The sequence below is a fragment of the Oryctolagus cuniculus genome, chromosome 4 (genome assembly GCF_964237555.1).
Source record: "Oryctolagus cuniculus chromosome 4, mOryCun1.1, whole genome shotgun sequence".
In the NCBI taxonomy this organism is placed as follows: Eukaryota; Metazoa; Chordata; class Mammalia; order Lagomorpha; family Leporidae; genus Oryctolagus; species Oryctolagus cuniculus.
This window is the reverse complement of record NC_091435.1, coordinates 139,625,508-139,641,813: the sequence shown is the minus strand read 5'-3', so window position 1 is coordinate 139,641,813 and position 16,306 is coordinate 139,625,508. Positions and strand designations below refer to the sequence as shown.

Below are 16,306 nucleotides of genomic sequence, written 5' to 3'. Positions count from 1 at the left end.
GCAGGCTAAGCCTCTGCCTGTGACACCAGGCATCCCATAAGAATGTCAGTTCAAGTCTCAGCTCCTTCACTTCCAAGCCAGCTCCCTAATAATGCTCTTGGGAAAGCAGCGAAGGATGGCCCAACTGTTTCAAATAAATAATAAGAAAATAAATTAAAAAAAGGTAAATCTTTAAAAAATGCTTATCAAGTAAAACTGATACTCCAGACATTCCTCCGTGTACCATCAAGTACCAACCAGTACAATAGCTGAGAAGGCATTAAGTGATACATTAGAAGTATTAAAATAATCAATATAGCATGTTGATTATAACATCAACTACTATAGATTTGATTACATTTGAGGATCTGAAAAGTCATTTTAGAACTCAGTGATCTGGGGCTGGCGCTGTGCCATACAGTGTAAAGCCATGGCCTGCAGTGCTGGTATCCCTTAGGGGTACCGGTTTGAGTCCCAGCTGCTCCACTTCCCCTTTTTTTTTTTTTTTTTACCAGGCAGAGTGGACAGTGAGAGAGAGAGAGACAGAGAGAAAGGTCTTCCTTTGCTGTTGGTTCACCCTCCAATGGCCGCCGCAGGTGGTGCACTGCGGCCAGCGTACCGCGCCGATCCGAAGGCAGGAGCCAGGTGCTTCTCCTGGTCTCCCATGGGGTGCAGGGCCCAAGTACTTGGGCCATCCTCCACTGCACTCCTGGGCCACAGCAGAGAGCTGGCCTGGAAGAGGGGCAACCGGGACAGAATCCAGTGCCCCGACTGGGACTAGAAACCGGTGTGCCGGCGCCGCTAAGCGGAGGATTAGCCTGTTGAGCCGTGGCGCCAGCTGCTCCACTTCCAATCCAGCTCTCTTCTATGGCCTGGGAAAGCAGTGGAAGATGGCCTGAGTCCCTGGGCTCCTTGTACCTGCATGGGAAAGCCCAGAGGAAGCTCCTGGCTCCTGGCTTTGGATCGGCGCAGCTCCGGCCATTGCAGCCATCTGGGGAGTGAACCAGCAGATGGAAGACCTTTCTCTCTGCCTCTCCTTCTCTCTCTGTGTAACTCTGACTTTCAAATAAATAATAAATCTTAAAAAAAAAAAAAAAGAATTCAGTGGTCTCACAGCCAGGAGTGAAGATCTGGAAAAAATGACACCAGAGTGGCTAATGTTCATGCTGTTGCTCTGGTCACTGTCATGATCATTATAAACTGTCATTTGCTGATGGCCTACTATGTGACAAGCATAACATTAAGAGCAGAGGGCAGTCTGCTAGCTAGCTATCTCAATATCCTCTCCCTACTTTTCTAACCTAAGACAATAAAATTTCACCATATCATTCTCTCCAGGCTACATGATTTCCATTTCTCAAGGGCAGAAACATCAGTTCTCACTAACATGTGAAACTGTGGTCCACTCTGACTCCATCCCCCCAGGACTTCTTGTGGTGCAGGTGTTAAGTACTACAGTGTACCATGTATGCTTTTGGGTGACAACTATTCATTTCACTGGTGTGGAGAGTGTGAATGTATGTGCATTCTTTTCTTAATCTCCATTAAGGTCATTTACCAGAGAAAACAACAATATCCAAATCACAGAAGACAAAGTTTACCTTCATTAGAAGAGAACTATTCCAGGATTTTACAAGTTCAATAGCTCTTAGGTCTTGCCAACTAATGAAGTTGTGAAAATGATGTCCTGTTTTCCTATGAAAGATGGAAACAGTTTTGAGACTCAATATAAATCAGAGACTCCATGAAAGATCTGCATACGAGAAAACAACATGAGAGACCAAACTGTAACGTCTAAGTATGACTTAATGATACGGGCTTTCTGAATGATGTCTCTTGGCTTTTATAAACGGAACAAAGTGCATAACAATTAGGAAGTGAGGTACAACACAAAACTTGAAATCAGACATTATCTGTAGAGGCATTCCTTTTGAAACATGACAGTGTGCACAACTCTAAAAACAAACATAACTTATAAGAAGGCCTTTGATGATCTGATCTATAAACTTTTTTTTAAAGATTTATTTATTTATTTGAAAGGCAGAGTTACAGAGAGTGGGGGAGGAAGGTCTTCCATCTGCTGGTTCACTCCCCAAATGGCAGGAGTTGTGCCAATCCAAAGCCAGGAGCCTGGAGCTTCTTCTGAGTCTCCCACATGGGCACAGGGGCCCAAGGATTTGGGTAATCTTCCACTGCTTTCCCAGACCCATTAGCAGAGAGCTGGATTAGAAGTGGAGCAGATGGGGCTCAAACTGGCATTTATATGGGCTGTTGGCACTGCAGGTGGCAGCTTTACCTGCTGTACCACAGTGCCAGCCCTTTGATCTATAAACTTTTAAAGCAAGATAAAAATGCCAATGTTTATCCCCTGCATTGCATTTATGAGACAAACTCCTCTAACGTACAAGGGGCTGAAATATAGCCTGAGCCTTTTCTACACCTCTCAGCTTGAGGGTGGGCTTAGCCATTGGGAGCCTAACATACTTAATAAAATCTCCCTGATAAACAAAATTTTCCTGAAAAACAAAATTTGACCAAGCCTCAGGTCAATACTACAATACTACAGAGCTAAGAAATACAGAAGAAAAAAAATCTGGAATGCAGAGTAATTTATATACTTATATACTGAGGCTAAATTTCTTGAGGATAGGCATTTTAAAAAATTTATTTATTTATTTGAAAGAGTGACAGAGAAAAAGGGAGAGACAGAGAGAAAAAGAAAGAGAGATATTTCCATCTGTTGGTTCATTCCCCAATGTCCACATCAGCAGGGGCTGGGTGAGGCTGAGGTCAGGATCCAGGATCTGAGGTCAGGATTCAGGTCTCCCTTGTGGATGGCAGGAAACCAAGGACTTGACCATCATCATCTGGTGTCTCCCAGGCACACTAGCAACAGGTTGGATGAGAAGGGGAGGCGGGACTCAATCCCAGGCACTCCAATATGGGATGCAGGCAACCCAAGCAGAGTTAACTATACCACGACGTCCACTCTGGGACTGTCATTCTTATTCTTCATCATATTGAGTTTGGCAGCCAGCCCAGCGCCTTACTTCTGCGAGCCCTGAAACAGTTACTGCATGGATCCCAGCTCGTGTGATTCATAGTTGATTTGATATTGCTAATTGCCATTCTCCCTGATCTGGGGTTACTAAGCAGAAGTCTCCTGAAGAGACACAGTAACTAGAAGAAACAAACAGCTTTTAGTTTCTTAGAACAAAAGAAATTTGAAAGAACCAAGATGGAGGAAATATCACTTAGAGTTATTTGAGAAAGCAGGCTAAACACATCAGCAATTAAATATACTGAATAAAAAGAAAACTTAAGGACTGAAAAAAGTTACTATAAAAGTCGTTTCCTGATCAGAGGAGGAGAGGGTTGAGAAACAAGGAGAAAAGCAAAAAGAAAGTTCAAAGTTTAGACCTCTGACAGCAACAAGAAGGAAAATAACATTTCTACAGCCAAGAGGACAGGAATGTACCAAGAGGAAAAAAAAATAAAAACAAATCAGTGAGTTAGGAGGAGGCGGGCTGGCTGGGACTAGAGCAAACAATAGATTTTCCACAGGGCCCAGTCCTTCTCTGGTAAATGGGCAAGAAGTACTTCCTGCTGGCTCTGAGCCGTGCCCACTGCTGTGTTTTGGCTGTTTGTTGGGAAGCTTGTAGAAGCTGCTAGCAACACAGTGGCTCACTGGGGTTCACTGAGCAGAATGCGGCTCCAAGATTTTAAGGCAAAAGAGGCATGAAGCCATGGGAGTTTTTCTGAAAAGTACCTTGCTTTGGTTTCTATAAACAGTGTTTCCAAGACTCATAAAAGAATATGGATATTTCAAAAGAGAAAAAAGGGACAGCCAAGAAGTGAAACTCATAATTAACTGCTTAGGAAGAAATCCTACCCCTTTCAACAACAGCAACACCAGTAAGGGAAGTGAACAGTATCGGAATCTGATTTTTCTACGTCTTCCAAAAGGAAGGTATGGTCCTAGTGTCACACAAAAACCTCACTTCTTAATACTCTGGCCTTCTTGTCATCATTGGTATGGAAGCAGCAGGTCCTGATGAAAGCAACCTCATTTCCAAATCAGCTGCTCCCCTGGGAACACTCTCCTGGCTCCTCTTACAAGACCAGCCACTTCCAGATTTGTCTTAGTCCTGTTTTGTCAGCTTTTTCTTCCCTAACACCCTTTAAACTTAGTAATGAAATGTGGCCTAGAGGTTAAGCTGCCAGTTAGGGCACCCACATCTACATCAGTTCCTGGCTCCAGGCCCTGACTCCAGCTTCCTGCTAATGCAGGGCTCAGAGGTAGCAGGTGATGGCTCAGGTAATTGGGTTCCTGCCACTCACACAGGAGACAGGGATTGAGTTCCCACTTCCCATCCCAGCCCAGTCATGGCAGGCATTTGGGGAATGAACCAGTGCATGGAATCTCTCTCTCTCTCTTCCTCACTCTCTTTCAGTATCTCAAATAAATAAATTTTAAGGATAAAATAGGAGCTAGCATTGTGGTTTAGCAGGTAAAGCCACTGTCTGCAATGCTAGCATTCCACATGGGTGCCGGATTATGTCCCAACTGCTCCGCTTCTAATCCAGCTCCCTGCTGATGGCCTGGGAAATGCAGAGGAGGGTGGCCCAAGTATTTGGGCTCCTGCCACCCATGGGAGGAACCCGGAAGAAGCTTCTGGTTCCTGGCTTTGGCCTGACCCATCCTCTGCCATAGCAGCCATTTGAGGAATGAACCAGCAGATGGAAAATTTCTATGTATCTCTCCCCCTCTCTCTCGCAGTCTGCAATTCTATCTTTCAAATAAATCTTAAAAATAATTTTGGGGAAGACACTCATAGTCCTAATCTTCAACCCAGTGTTCTTTTCTCCAGATAATCTCTGCCAGAGAACACACCTATTTCCCAATGCTTCATCTGCACCAATGGTTCTCAGATAGGGGACATTTGGCAATATCTGGAGACATCTGTGGTTGTCATAATGGTAGGGATGTGCGTGCTACTGGCATCTAGCAGGTAGACGCCAGAGAGGCTATTAAACATGTGCAATGCCACAGGGGAGAGTTCCCGCAACAAAGAATTATCTGGCCCCAAATGTCAATAGCACCATTAATTAGACACCGTGATCTACACAGATAGCTTGAAATAACTCATTTCTTCATCTGACAAGAACATGGGCACATTTTGAGATGTGCCCAAAGTGGGTGGTGCAGGGGAACTGCAGACACAGGCCTCAACCTGAGCTGCACCATGCCCTATAAAACCAGAGCACCCATTTGCAGGTTTCCATGTCTCATTCTACATCAGACCAATGATCTGGAGAACTCTAGGATAACTCCACATCCACATGTCCAAAACTCAACCACTTCAGCAGCTCCCCTTGTACCCACCACCACCACCACCACCACCACCATCACCCACCCCATTCTTTTCTTCTAGTCTCTGTAATTTCATCACGTCTGCCCAAACGTGAAGGGCAGAAACACTGGCAAACTCAAATTTCCTCCTCTTGCCTAATACTGGATGAAAAGCCAAGTCCTTATGAATTCACTGAATATATTCCTAAGACTCTTCCCACGTTTTTTTCTCCACTGCCCAAGCTCAAGATGTCCTTTGCGGTTCAGTGCCTACGAAGACAGATACAACTAACAGTATTGTTTTTTTTAAAAAAAAAGAAAAAAGAAAAAAATCAGGAAACACACGCTGAAGGCAATATGAGGGTAGTGGAAAGAACATGTGCTTCAGAGTCAAAAAGAGAATCTGAAATCTTGGCTCTATGTACTGACTGACCTTGAACAATGTACTTATTTCACTTCAGTTTCTTTCTCTTTTGTAAAAAGAGACATGATACCTAAATAAAAGGTTTTAAGAATAAAGAGGGCCGGCGCCACGGCTCAACAGGCTAATCCTCCACCTAGCGGCGCCGGCACACCAGGTTCTAGTCCCGGTCGGTGTGCTGGATTCTGTCCCGGTTGCCCCTCTTCCAGGCCAGCTCTCTGCTATGGCCTGGGAGTGCAGTGAAGGATGGCCCAAGTGCTTGGGCCCTGCACCCCATGGGAGACCAGGAGAAGCACCTGGCTCCTGCCATCGGATCAGCGCGGTACACCAGCCGCGGCAGCCATTGGAGGGTGAACCAATGGCAAAGGAAGACCTTTCTCTCTGTCTCTCTCTCTTTCACTGTCTACTCTGCCTGTCAAAAAATAAAAAATAAATAAATAAAAAAAGAATAAAGAAACATAGTATCACAGGTAATGACTATGAGGTAGTTACTCTATTATAATCATGTTTATATATACCTCATCTGTTATAAATAATGTATTATTACATTTGAAGTAGACTGAAAATATAAACCATATACATGTATTGTATTTCTAAAATTTATTAGGCTCATGTAACTCTCTTTTGGTATATGCTAATGTTTTAGATCTTCAATCCATGCTTATTTGAAAAGTTAACTATAAAAAAAAAAGGAACAGAGAAGTTAATGACAGCAACAGTTTTTTTAATTGTTATTATTTGATAGAAGCCAAACCCAGATGATAGGCAGGGAACATGCTTTCATCCTTTTTAACCAAGCAAAACTGTTCTCAATTCCCAAATTTAAAACTGCCTGGACAGATTTCTCAGCAGTGTGTCCACACAGCGTGAACTGAGAGTGGACAGCTTGCCACACAACACACTTACTTGTTCCACGTAATGAAAGTTGCTCTCTGTGTTGATATGCCAAGACCAACAACTTGATTCATCTGTATTCCAGCAGCTAGAAGACAAATAGAACGTGTTTAAAAAGCTAGTGAAGTTTTTCATTATAATATTACAGTACAGAAAAAAAATGACTTGATGTCATTTTTTCAGACAAACATGTGGCATCTCCATTTGTAAAAATTTTGATTGACATGTCATAATCACACAAAGGAGGGGACTTCAGGAACTTTGTGGAAAAACTGAATTATAATAAGTTATTTTGGTGAACAAATTTTTGAAATTCATGCATAGGTTTTTCATAATATGCATTTTCAACCAACTTTTTGAAGGATCCCTGTATTTAACTGGCATTTCTTTCTATTACCATTTTTTCTTATTTGGACTCTCTGGGCCCCTCACTACCAGTTCTTCATAAAACATCTAACAGGTGCTTGTGAAGTACACTCACTGTGCTGTGATGCAGAACACTGCAACTCACTCCTCCTATCTGTGTCATGGTTAGCCAACCTGCTTTCCAGCCTTCTCTCCCTTCTCAACTACTAGTAACCACTATTCTATATTCATCTGACTTCTTTTCTTAGCTTCAACATATCTATGCATCTAGCTTATTTCACTTAACACAATGTCCTCTAGTTCCATCATTCCACTGCAACTGACAGGATTTCATTCTTTTTTATTGCTGAATAGTATCCCATTGTTTATATATCCCACATTTTCTTTTTTTTTTTTTTTAAGATTATTTACTTATTTGAGTTACAGAGAGAGGAAGAGATAGAGAATCTTCTAGCCACTGGTTCACTCCCCAAATGGCTGCAATGGTTGGACCCAAAGCCAGAGGTCAGAAGCTTCTTCCAGGTCTCCCACATGGGTGCAGGGGCCCAGGACTTGGGCCATCTTCTACTGCTTTCCCAGCCCATAGCAAAGAGCTGGATTGGAAGAGGAGCAGCCAGGACTTGAACTGGTGCCCATATGGGAGGCCAGCACTGCAGGTTAGAGTCTTAGCCTATTATGCCAAAGCACTGGGCCACCAAACATTTTCTTAATCAATTCATCCATGGGTAGCACCTAGGTTGATTCCAGATCTTAATTATGTGAATAGTGTTCTAATAAACATGTGAGCCCATTTCTTACCTCTCTGTTTTTAATGTGTGTGTGTGTGTGTGTGTGTGTGTGCTGTGTGTGTGTGTGACAGAGACAGAGACAAAGAGAACATATTCTCATTCACTGGTTCACTACTCAAAGGCCCACAATAGCCAGGGTTAGGCCAGGCTGAAGCTGGGAATTGGAAATTCAATCCAGGTCTCCCATGTGGGTGGCAAGAGTCCAATTATGTTAGCCACCTATTGCCTCCCAGGGTCTGAATTAGCAGGAAACTGAAATCAGGAGCCAGAGCCCAAACCAAACCCAAGCACTTAATGTGGAGCAAGGGGATCTTCACCTCTAGGCTAACTATCTACCTCTCTTAGCACTCTGATATGCTGACTTCATTTCCTTTAGATACATACTCATAAGTGGGATAGCTGGATCATATGATAGATCTACTGTTAGTTTTGTTTTTTTTTTTTTTTTGTCTGTTTTTTGTTTTTTGACAGGCAGAGTGGACAGTGAGAGAGAGAGACAGAGAGAAAGGTCTTCCTTTGCCGTTGGTTCACCCTCCAATGGCCGCCGCGGCCGGCGCGCTGCGGCCGGCGCACCGCGCTGATCCGATGGCAGGAGCCAGGAGCCAGGTGCTTTTTTCCTGGTCTCCCATGGGGTGCAGGGCCCAAGCACCTGGGCCATCCTCCACTGCACTCCCAGGCCACAGCAGAGGGCTGGCCTGGAAGAGGGGCAACCGGGACAGAATCCGGCGCCCCGACCGGGACTAGAACCCAGTGTGCCAGCGCCGCTAGGCGGAGGATTAGCCTAGTGAGCCGCGGCGCCGGCCCTCTACTGTTAGTTTTTGAGGATCCTCCATAATGGCTGTATTAATTTATATTTCCACCAACAGTATGTAAAATTCCCTCTGAGAGGCAGGCATTTGGCACAGTAGTTTGGTTGCCACTTGGGATGCCCATATTCCATATCAGAAAGTCTGTTCAGGTACCAGCTACTCCATTTCCAATCCACCTTCCTGCTAATATGCAACCTGGGAGACAGCAGATATTTACTCAAGCAATTGGGTCCCTGCCACCCACACGGGAGATAAATATATTTTTAAAAAGATTTATTTATTTACTTGAAAGGCAGAGTTACAGAGAGGCAAAGATAGAGAGAGAGGCAGAGAGAGAGAGAGAGAGAGAGAGGAAGGGAGGGAGGGAGAGGTATCGATCTTCTATCCACTGGTTCACTCCCCAAATGCCTATAACAACTGGAGCTGGTCTGATCCAAAGCCAGGAGCCAGGAGCTTCTTCAGGGTCTCCCTCATGGGTACAGGGGCCCAAGGACTTGGACCATCTTGTGCTACTCTCCCAGGCACATCAGTAGGTAGCTGGGTTGGAGGTGGAGCAGCTGGGATTCAAACCAGTGTTCAATGTGATGCCAGCACTGCGGGCAGTGGCTTTACCTGATACACCACAGTGCCAGCCCTAAGAAATAAATACAGTTTTTAGCTCGCTTTTTTCTACATCCTCAATAGCATGTAATGTTTTGGATTTTTTATAAAAGTCATTCTAATGGGGGTGAGATGATATCTCATTGTATTTTTGATATGCATTTCCCTGATGAAGAAATGATAGTGAGCATCTATTCATGTATTCATTGGACATTTGTATTTTTTCTTTTGAGAAATATCTATTTAGATCATTGATTCATTTTTACTTGGTTTTTTTGTGCATGTGTTGGTTTTTTTGAATTCTTTATGTATTCTGGACATTAATCCTTTTTCAGACGAATAGTTTGCAAATATTTTCTCCCATTCTGTTAGTTGATTCTTCACTCTATTATTTCCTTTGCTGTGCAGAAGCTTCTGCATTTGTTATAATACCATCTGTCTATTTGTGCATTTGAGGTCTCATCCAGAAAATGACTACCTACCACAATGTTTTTCCCATTTATCTAACTGAGAAGCAGAGAGACAGACAGACAGAAAGACAGGATAAGAAAGCTCCCTTTTGCTGATTCACTGCCTAAATGTTCACAATGGCCAGGACTGGGCTGCACTGAAGCCAAGAACTAGGAACTCAATCCAGGATCCCTACGTGGATGGCAGGAACCCAACCATGAGCCATCACTGCTGTTTCCCTATGTCCCCATTAGCAGGAACCTAGATTCAGGAGCCAGAACCTGGTAGCAAACCCAGGTACTCTGATATGGGACACAGGCATCTTAACCAGTATTTTAACCACTATGTCAAATGCCTGCCTCTTTACCAATGTCTTGAAGTGCTTTCACTATGCTTCTTCTAGTGGTTTCAATAGCTTCAGGTCTTATATTTAGATCTTGGGTTCAGCACTTTAATAAGACAACTGGAGCTAATAAAGCATTACTAAGATGATTTGAAGTATTTTACTTACAGGGGAAAAATGAACATATCTGCACAATAGTAAAATAGTCTTTTTGTTTTAAAAGTTAGAAAAAAAATACTAAGTAAAGTTAGGTTGGGGGCTGGCACTGTGGTGTAGTAGACTAAGCCTCTGCCTGCAGTGCCAGCATCCCATATGGACACTGGTTTGAGTCCCAGCTGCTCTACTTCTGATCCAGCTCCCTGCTAATATGCCTGGGAAAGCAGTGGAAGATGTTCCAAGATGCACCCACGTGGGAGACCCAGAAGAAGTCCTTTCTCCTGGCTTCAGATCAGCCCAGTTCTGGTCGTTGTGGTCACTTGGGGAGTGAACCAGCAGATTGAAGTCTCTCTCTACGTCTATAACTTCACCTCTCAAATAAATAAGTCTTTTCAAAAGGACCTTTTAGGTTGAATTTTTTCCTTGATGATACTGAAAGATTGACTTTTAATTAGGCAGGGGTCAATCTTTTCATTTTCCTAACTTTATAGCCCAAATGCCTAACTACTTCCCATTTTTTTTTTTTTATGTTTTATTTATTTATTTGAGAGATAGAGTTACAAACAGAGAGAGGGAGAGACAGAGACAGAGAGAAAGGTCTTCCAATCACTGATTCACTCCCCAAATAGCCACAACGGCTGGATCTGGGCCCATCCCAAGCCAGGAGCCAGGAGCTTCTTCCAGGTCTCCCACATGGGTGCAGGGGCCCAAGCACGTAGGCTATCTTTCACCACTTTCCCAGGCCATCAGCAGGGAGCTGCATAGGAAGCAGAGCAGCCGAGACTCAAACTGATGTCCATACAGGATACTAGCCCTGCAGGCAGAAGCTTAACCTACTGAGCCACAGAGCTGGCCCTCTTTTCTTTTTCTTTTTTTCTTTTCTTTCTTTCTTTCTTTTTTTTTTTTTGGTGGGGGGGGACAGGCAGAGTTAGACAGTGAGAGAGAAAGAGACAGAGAGAAAGGTCTTCCTTTTTCCGTTGGTTCACCCCCAAATGGCCGCTACAGCCGGTGCACTGCGCTGATCCGAAGCCAGGAGCCAGGTGCTTCCTCCTGGTCTCCCATTCGGGTGCAGGGCCAAAGCACTTGGGCCATCCTCCACTGCCTTCCTGGGCCACAACAGAGAGTTGAACTGGAAGAGGAGCAACCGGGACAGAATCCGGCGCCCCAAATGGGACTAGAACCCGGGGTGCCGGCACCGTAGGTGGAGGATTAGCCTCGTGTGCCACGGCGCCGGCTTTTTTCTTTTCTTTTCTCTTCTCTCCTCTCTTCTCCTTTCCTTCCTTCCTTTTCTTTCTTTTTCTTTCCTTTTTTCCTTTCCTTTCTTTCCTCTCTTTCCAAGATTCATTTATTTATTTGAAAGGCAGAATTTTTTATTTGAAAGGCAGAGTCATAGAGAGGGAGAGGCAAAGGGGATGAGAGAAAGATCTTCCATCTGCTGGTTCATTCCCCAAATGGCTACACTGTCTGAGACTGGGCCAGGATGAAGCCAGGTTCATGGAACTCCATCTGAGTCTCCCACTTGCACCATCCTCTGCTGCTTCCCCAGGCATGTTAGCCGGGAGCTGGATCAGAAGTGAAGCAACCAGGACTTGAACCAGTGCTCATATGGGATGTCAGCATTGAGGGCAGCTACTTAACTTGCTGTGTGACAACACCTCAGTGGGCAACAAAGCTGGTGGATAGCAATTAAAGACCCTCAGGAAAAGAATATAATTATTAAGGTGAAGTCTTATTTTGAACACAAACAAATGTCAAGGCAGCAAATAAAAACAAAGTTTTTGACCCAAGTTTTTTTAATACAGCAACTCAAGTGTGTGTGTGTGTGTGTGTGTGTGGGTGACAGAGAGAGAGAGAGAGAGAGAGAGAGAGAGAGAGATTCTTTTAAAATCAATTTACCCAACACAAGACACCTTTAATTTGAGTTCTGAGGAAAATGTATCACTCCTTATATGAATAATTCCTTCAAAAATGTTTAACCAGAATTTAATCATAGGATACAATCAGACAACCCCAAAGTGAGGTACAGTCTAATAAACTGGCCTGTATCTGTGAAAACTGTCAGTATCATGAAGAACATGCTCCAGATTAAAGGAAACAAGAGACTGACAGCAAAATGGAATACCTCATCTTTGGTTGGATTCTAGATTGTAAAAAGATAAGAGAGAATATTAAAGTCTGAGTACCACAAAATCAATTGCATTAATGTTAAATTTTCTGAGCATGATAACTGTGTTTCGTTTATATAGGAAAATACTCCTTTCCTTTGGAGACAATGTTGCAGTATAGAGGGGTGACAACTAAGCCTTGAATGGTTTGAAAAAAAACAGTTTGTAGAGAACTGAAAACAATGTGAAATATGTTCAGAACTAAGAGAGGGGTCTACAGGTTTCCACTGTATTATTTTTGCAGCTTTTTAATAGGGGTTGAAACACTTCACACTCAAAAGATGAGGAGAAGAAATTCAGACAGAAAGACAAAGTCAAAGAGCTTTTGGAATTTACATTTACAAATCATCACACACCATAGTCTTAAACAAGGCTGCACTGAAAACACTCTTAAACAGGTAAGATTTTATGCCAGGGTACTTTTCCAAGTGGTCACACAGAAAACTAAACAAAAAAAAATTTTTTATAATGAAGGTAACTCAGTTGTAAACCTTATGAGAGTAGGAACTGTGCATAATAACTTTGTTTATAATCATCTGGTACTTTGTACCCAACAGGAAATCAAATCAGCACAAGCTACAACTTGGAACAAAGGAAGGTAAACACTTATTATATTACAGCTACAAAGAGACAAACCAGAGGAGAAAGATGCTGTTACCTTTCTTTGATAAAGTGCCTCACTGTAAACCACAAATTTCACCCTGAAAATTATGGGAAACTATGTCCCCAATAAAATACTGTATGCATATTATAACATAAGAAAACCATAAACTCTTATTATAAACATAATATACTATAGAGATTATTATTTTCATAAATCCAATTACCTTTGACAGCATCTTTTATTACAGCAATAAATTGAACCCAGAGAACATCAGGATCAATTTCAACCCAGCCAGTTTGAGGATAAAGACTTTCCACCTATTTAAGAAAAAAAAAAATTTAGAAAAAACATCATTAAATCGTCAAAAGAATCTGTCATAAGACCGCTGGTTAAAATAATTAACACATGATTTTATTACCTAATTAACTTTGTTGTTAAAAGTATATATTAAATAAAGAGAACTATCTACCAACACAAAAATATCGTAAGCTCATGAGTGTTCATAAGTTTACAAAAGACTTCAGCTTCTTTTATCTTTACCTTTATTTTCCAAATTTTCTACAATGAAAATGTATTTTTATAATAAAAATTAGACTTTCAGAAAATAAGAAACAAACCAAGAAGGATCCAGGTTTCAGTTCAGACTGTGATGGAATAAAAACACTCTATCCTGTGTGTCTCCCTGAATACAAATATAAAATCTGGACAGAGTACAAGGAATAGCTATTTGCATACTCTGAAAAAGTATACACTAGCAGGCAGACTGGGAAGTGACAAGAACTGCAGTGCTATTAACTTAGTGGTGAGTGCCCCAGATTTCTTCTGACATCTCCTGGCTTGGACCCCAGGCTCCCTGAGAACCAGAACTGGGTCTCAAGCATGGACCAGGGGACACTCTAGTGTTTGGCTCAAAGAACAGGAAAGAGAACTCCTAACACTCAGGCTATGGGAGAGATTTCCCCAGTTCGTTCCCCGCTACCTTGGGTCCATGCTTTTGTACCAGCCTATCCCCTCCTTGTAGCCACAGTTGTGGGTTTCAACAAGCACCTAAAATACTGAAACTTCCTGCAAGGTGAACTCCCATGGCTACTTTTTCTCTCTCCCACTACTTGACACCAGTTATACCCAGAAGATTGGGGGGTGGGGGGTAGCCAAAGCCTCAGCTTTCTGGCCAAGGGACCAAAAAGGGATGCTGTGGGAATCAAAAAGTACCAGAAAGATCTCAGAGAGGGAGAAGCTTGGGAAAGAAACCACAGAAAGTTGTAAATGAACTCTCAGGCTCATCCCAAGTTGCACATGGGTGAATGTAATCCTGAACAGCAGACCAAAGATGCTAGGGACAGAATGAAGGGGCCAGCAGTTGTTGCAGTGGGTGAAGCTGCTGCCTGCAATGCCAGTCCCATATCGAGCCATAGTTCCAGTTCTGGCTGTTGTGCTTCTGATCCAGCTCCCTGCTACTGAGCCAGGCCCCTGCCACCCACGTGAGAGACCAGGACGAAGTTCCAGCCTCCTGATTTCAGCTTGGCCCAGCCCTAGCTGTTACAGCCATTTGGGGGGAATTAATCAACAAACAGCAGATCTCTTTCTATCCCTCCCTCTCTGTCACTCTGCTTTTCAAATAAAGAAAAATAAAACTTTAAAAAAAAAAAAAAAAAAAGAAGAGAACTAAGAGGTGGGCTACTGCCCAGGTGCCAGACTGGCCTCCAGGTTGCACACAATCAGGGCAGATCTGAACAGTACTACCCATATTTAGTAAACAGAATTGACACTAAAACTACAGTCACAGACAGCTGGTCAGAATTTGTGGCTTAAGCCCAACTGCAATAATTATCTCCTGAAAGAAAAATATCAATGTAGTTCACAGGAAAAATGTTAACTCACATTGGAAAAGTTAAGAAACAGACAGCAATGCCAAGTTTTCTGCTACAGACTAATTTTTTAAGATTTTTTTTTTATTTGTAAAGCAGAGTGACAGAGAGAGAGAGAGAGAGAGAGAGAGAGAGAGAGAGATATCCTCCATCCTGTGGTTCACTCTCCAAATTCCCACAACAGCCCAGGCAGGACCAGGCCAAAGGCAGGAGCTTGGAATTCAATCTGGGTCTCCCATGTTGGGTGGCAGGTACTAAGTACTTGAGCCATCATCATCTGCTGCCTCCCAGGCACATTAGCAGGAAAGTGGATTGGAAGCAGAGTGGGACTCAGTCCCAGGGACTCTGATATGGGATGCAGTGTCCCAAGCAGTGGCTTAATCCAATGCATCATAATGCCCACCCCAACACAAACTTTAAAGTGTCTATTATGAAAATATTCTTGAAATGAATGGAAAAACAGAAACTCTCAGCAAAGACAACTGTAGGGGGCCAGCGCTGTGGCTCACTTGGTTAATCCTCCGCCTGCAGCCCAGCATCCCATGTGGGCGCCGGGTTCTAGTCCCAGTTCCTCCTCTTCCAGTCCAGCTCTCTACTGTGGCCTGGGAGGGCAGTGGAGGATGGCCCAGGTGCTTGGGCCCCTCCACCCGCTTGGGAGACCAGGAAGAAGCTCCTGGCTCCTGGCTTTGGATTGGCACAGCGCCAGCCGTGGCGGCCATTTGGGGAGTGAACCAACGGAAGGAAGACCTTTCTCTCTGTGTGTCTCTCTCTCACTGTCTATAACTCTACTTGTCAAATAAATTAAAAAAAATTTTTTTAAAGATAATTGTAGTAACCACTTCATTATGTAGATATACACTGAGGCAAATATACCAAAAAGGTAAAAATACCAAAACATCATGTTATACATTTTAAATATAAACACACTTTTCTTAGCAAAATTAATTAATTAATTAATTAAAAACATTGAGAAAAATTAGACTTGAAAATTGATATAATCAAAATTTAAAACTTACTGGATAGGCTTAATGACAAAGAGAAGAGAAGAAAGATCAATGGACATGATCTAATCTGAAGAACGGAAAGAAGATGGGTGGGGCCGGCTCTGTGGCATAGCAAGTAAAGTCGCAACCTGCAGTGCCGGCATCCCAGTTCAAGCCAGTTCGAGTCCCGGCTGCTCCACTTCTGATCCAGCTCCCTACTATGGCGTGGTAAAGCAATAGAAGATGGCCCAGGTCCTTGGGCCCCTCCACCTGCGTGGGGGACCTGGAGGAAGCTCCTGGCTCCTGGCTTTGGATCAGTGCAGCTCCGTCCACTGCGCCCAATTGAAGGGTTAACCAGTGAGTGGAGGACCTCTGTCTTTCTCTATTTCTCTCTCAGCCTCTGTGCCTTTCAAATAAATTAATTAATTTAAAAAGATGAAGATGGGAAAAAAAAGCCTCCGGGATGTATGTGATAATAGCAAATTGTCTAATATTTGTGTAATCAGAATCTCTAAAGAAGAAAAAAA

General features: G+C 43.1%; 1 protein-coding gene across 3 annotated transcripts in view; it reads right to left on the bottom strand.

The window, feature by feature from the left end:
• GK5 (glycerol kinase 5) overlaps nucleotides 1-16,306 on the bottom strand; it is a 93,441-nt gene that overhangs the window by 67,879 nt on the left and 9,256 nt on the right. For all 3 annotated transcript variants that reach the window (XM_051859010.2, XM_017346816.3, XM_008266275.4), the window contains exons 2-4: nucleotides 13,152-13,245; nucleotides 6,660-6,735; nucleotides 1,581-1,674 (exon numbers count right to left, since the gene is read on the bottom strand). In XM_051859010.2, the coding sequence (XP_051714970.2) occupies nucleotides 1,581-1,674; nucleotides 6,660-6,735; nucleotides 13,152-13,245 (264 nt within the window). The remainder of the gene's footprint in view (nucleotides 1-1,580; nucleotides 1,675-6,659; nucleotides 6,736-13,151; nucleotides 13,246-16,306) is intronic.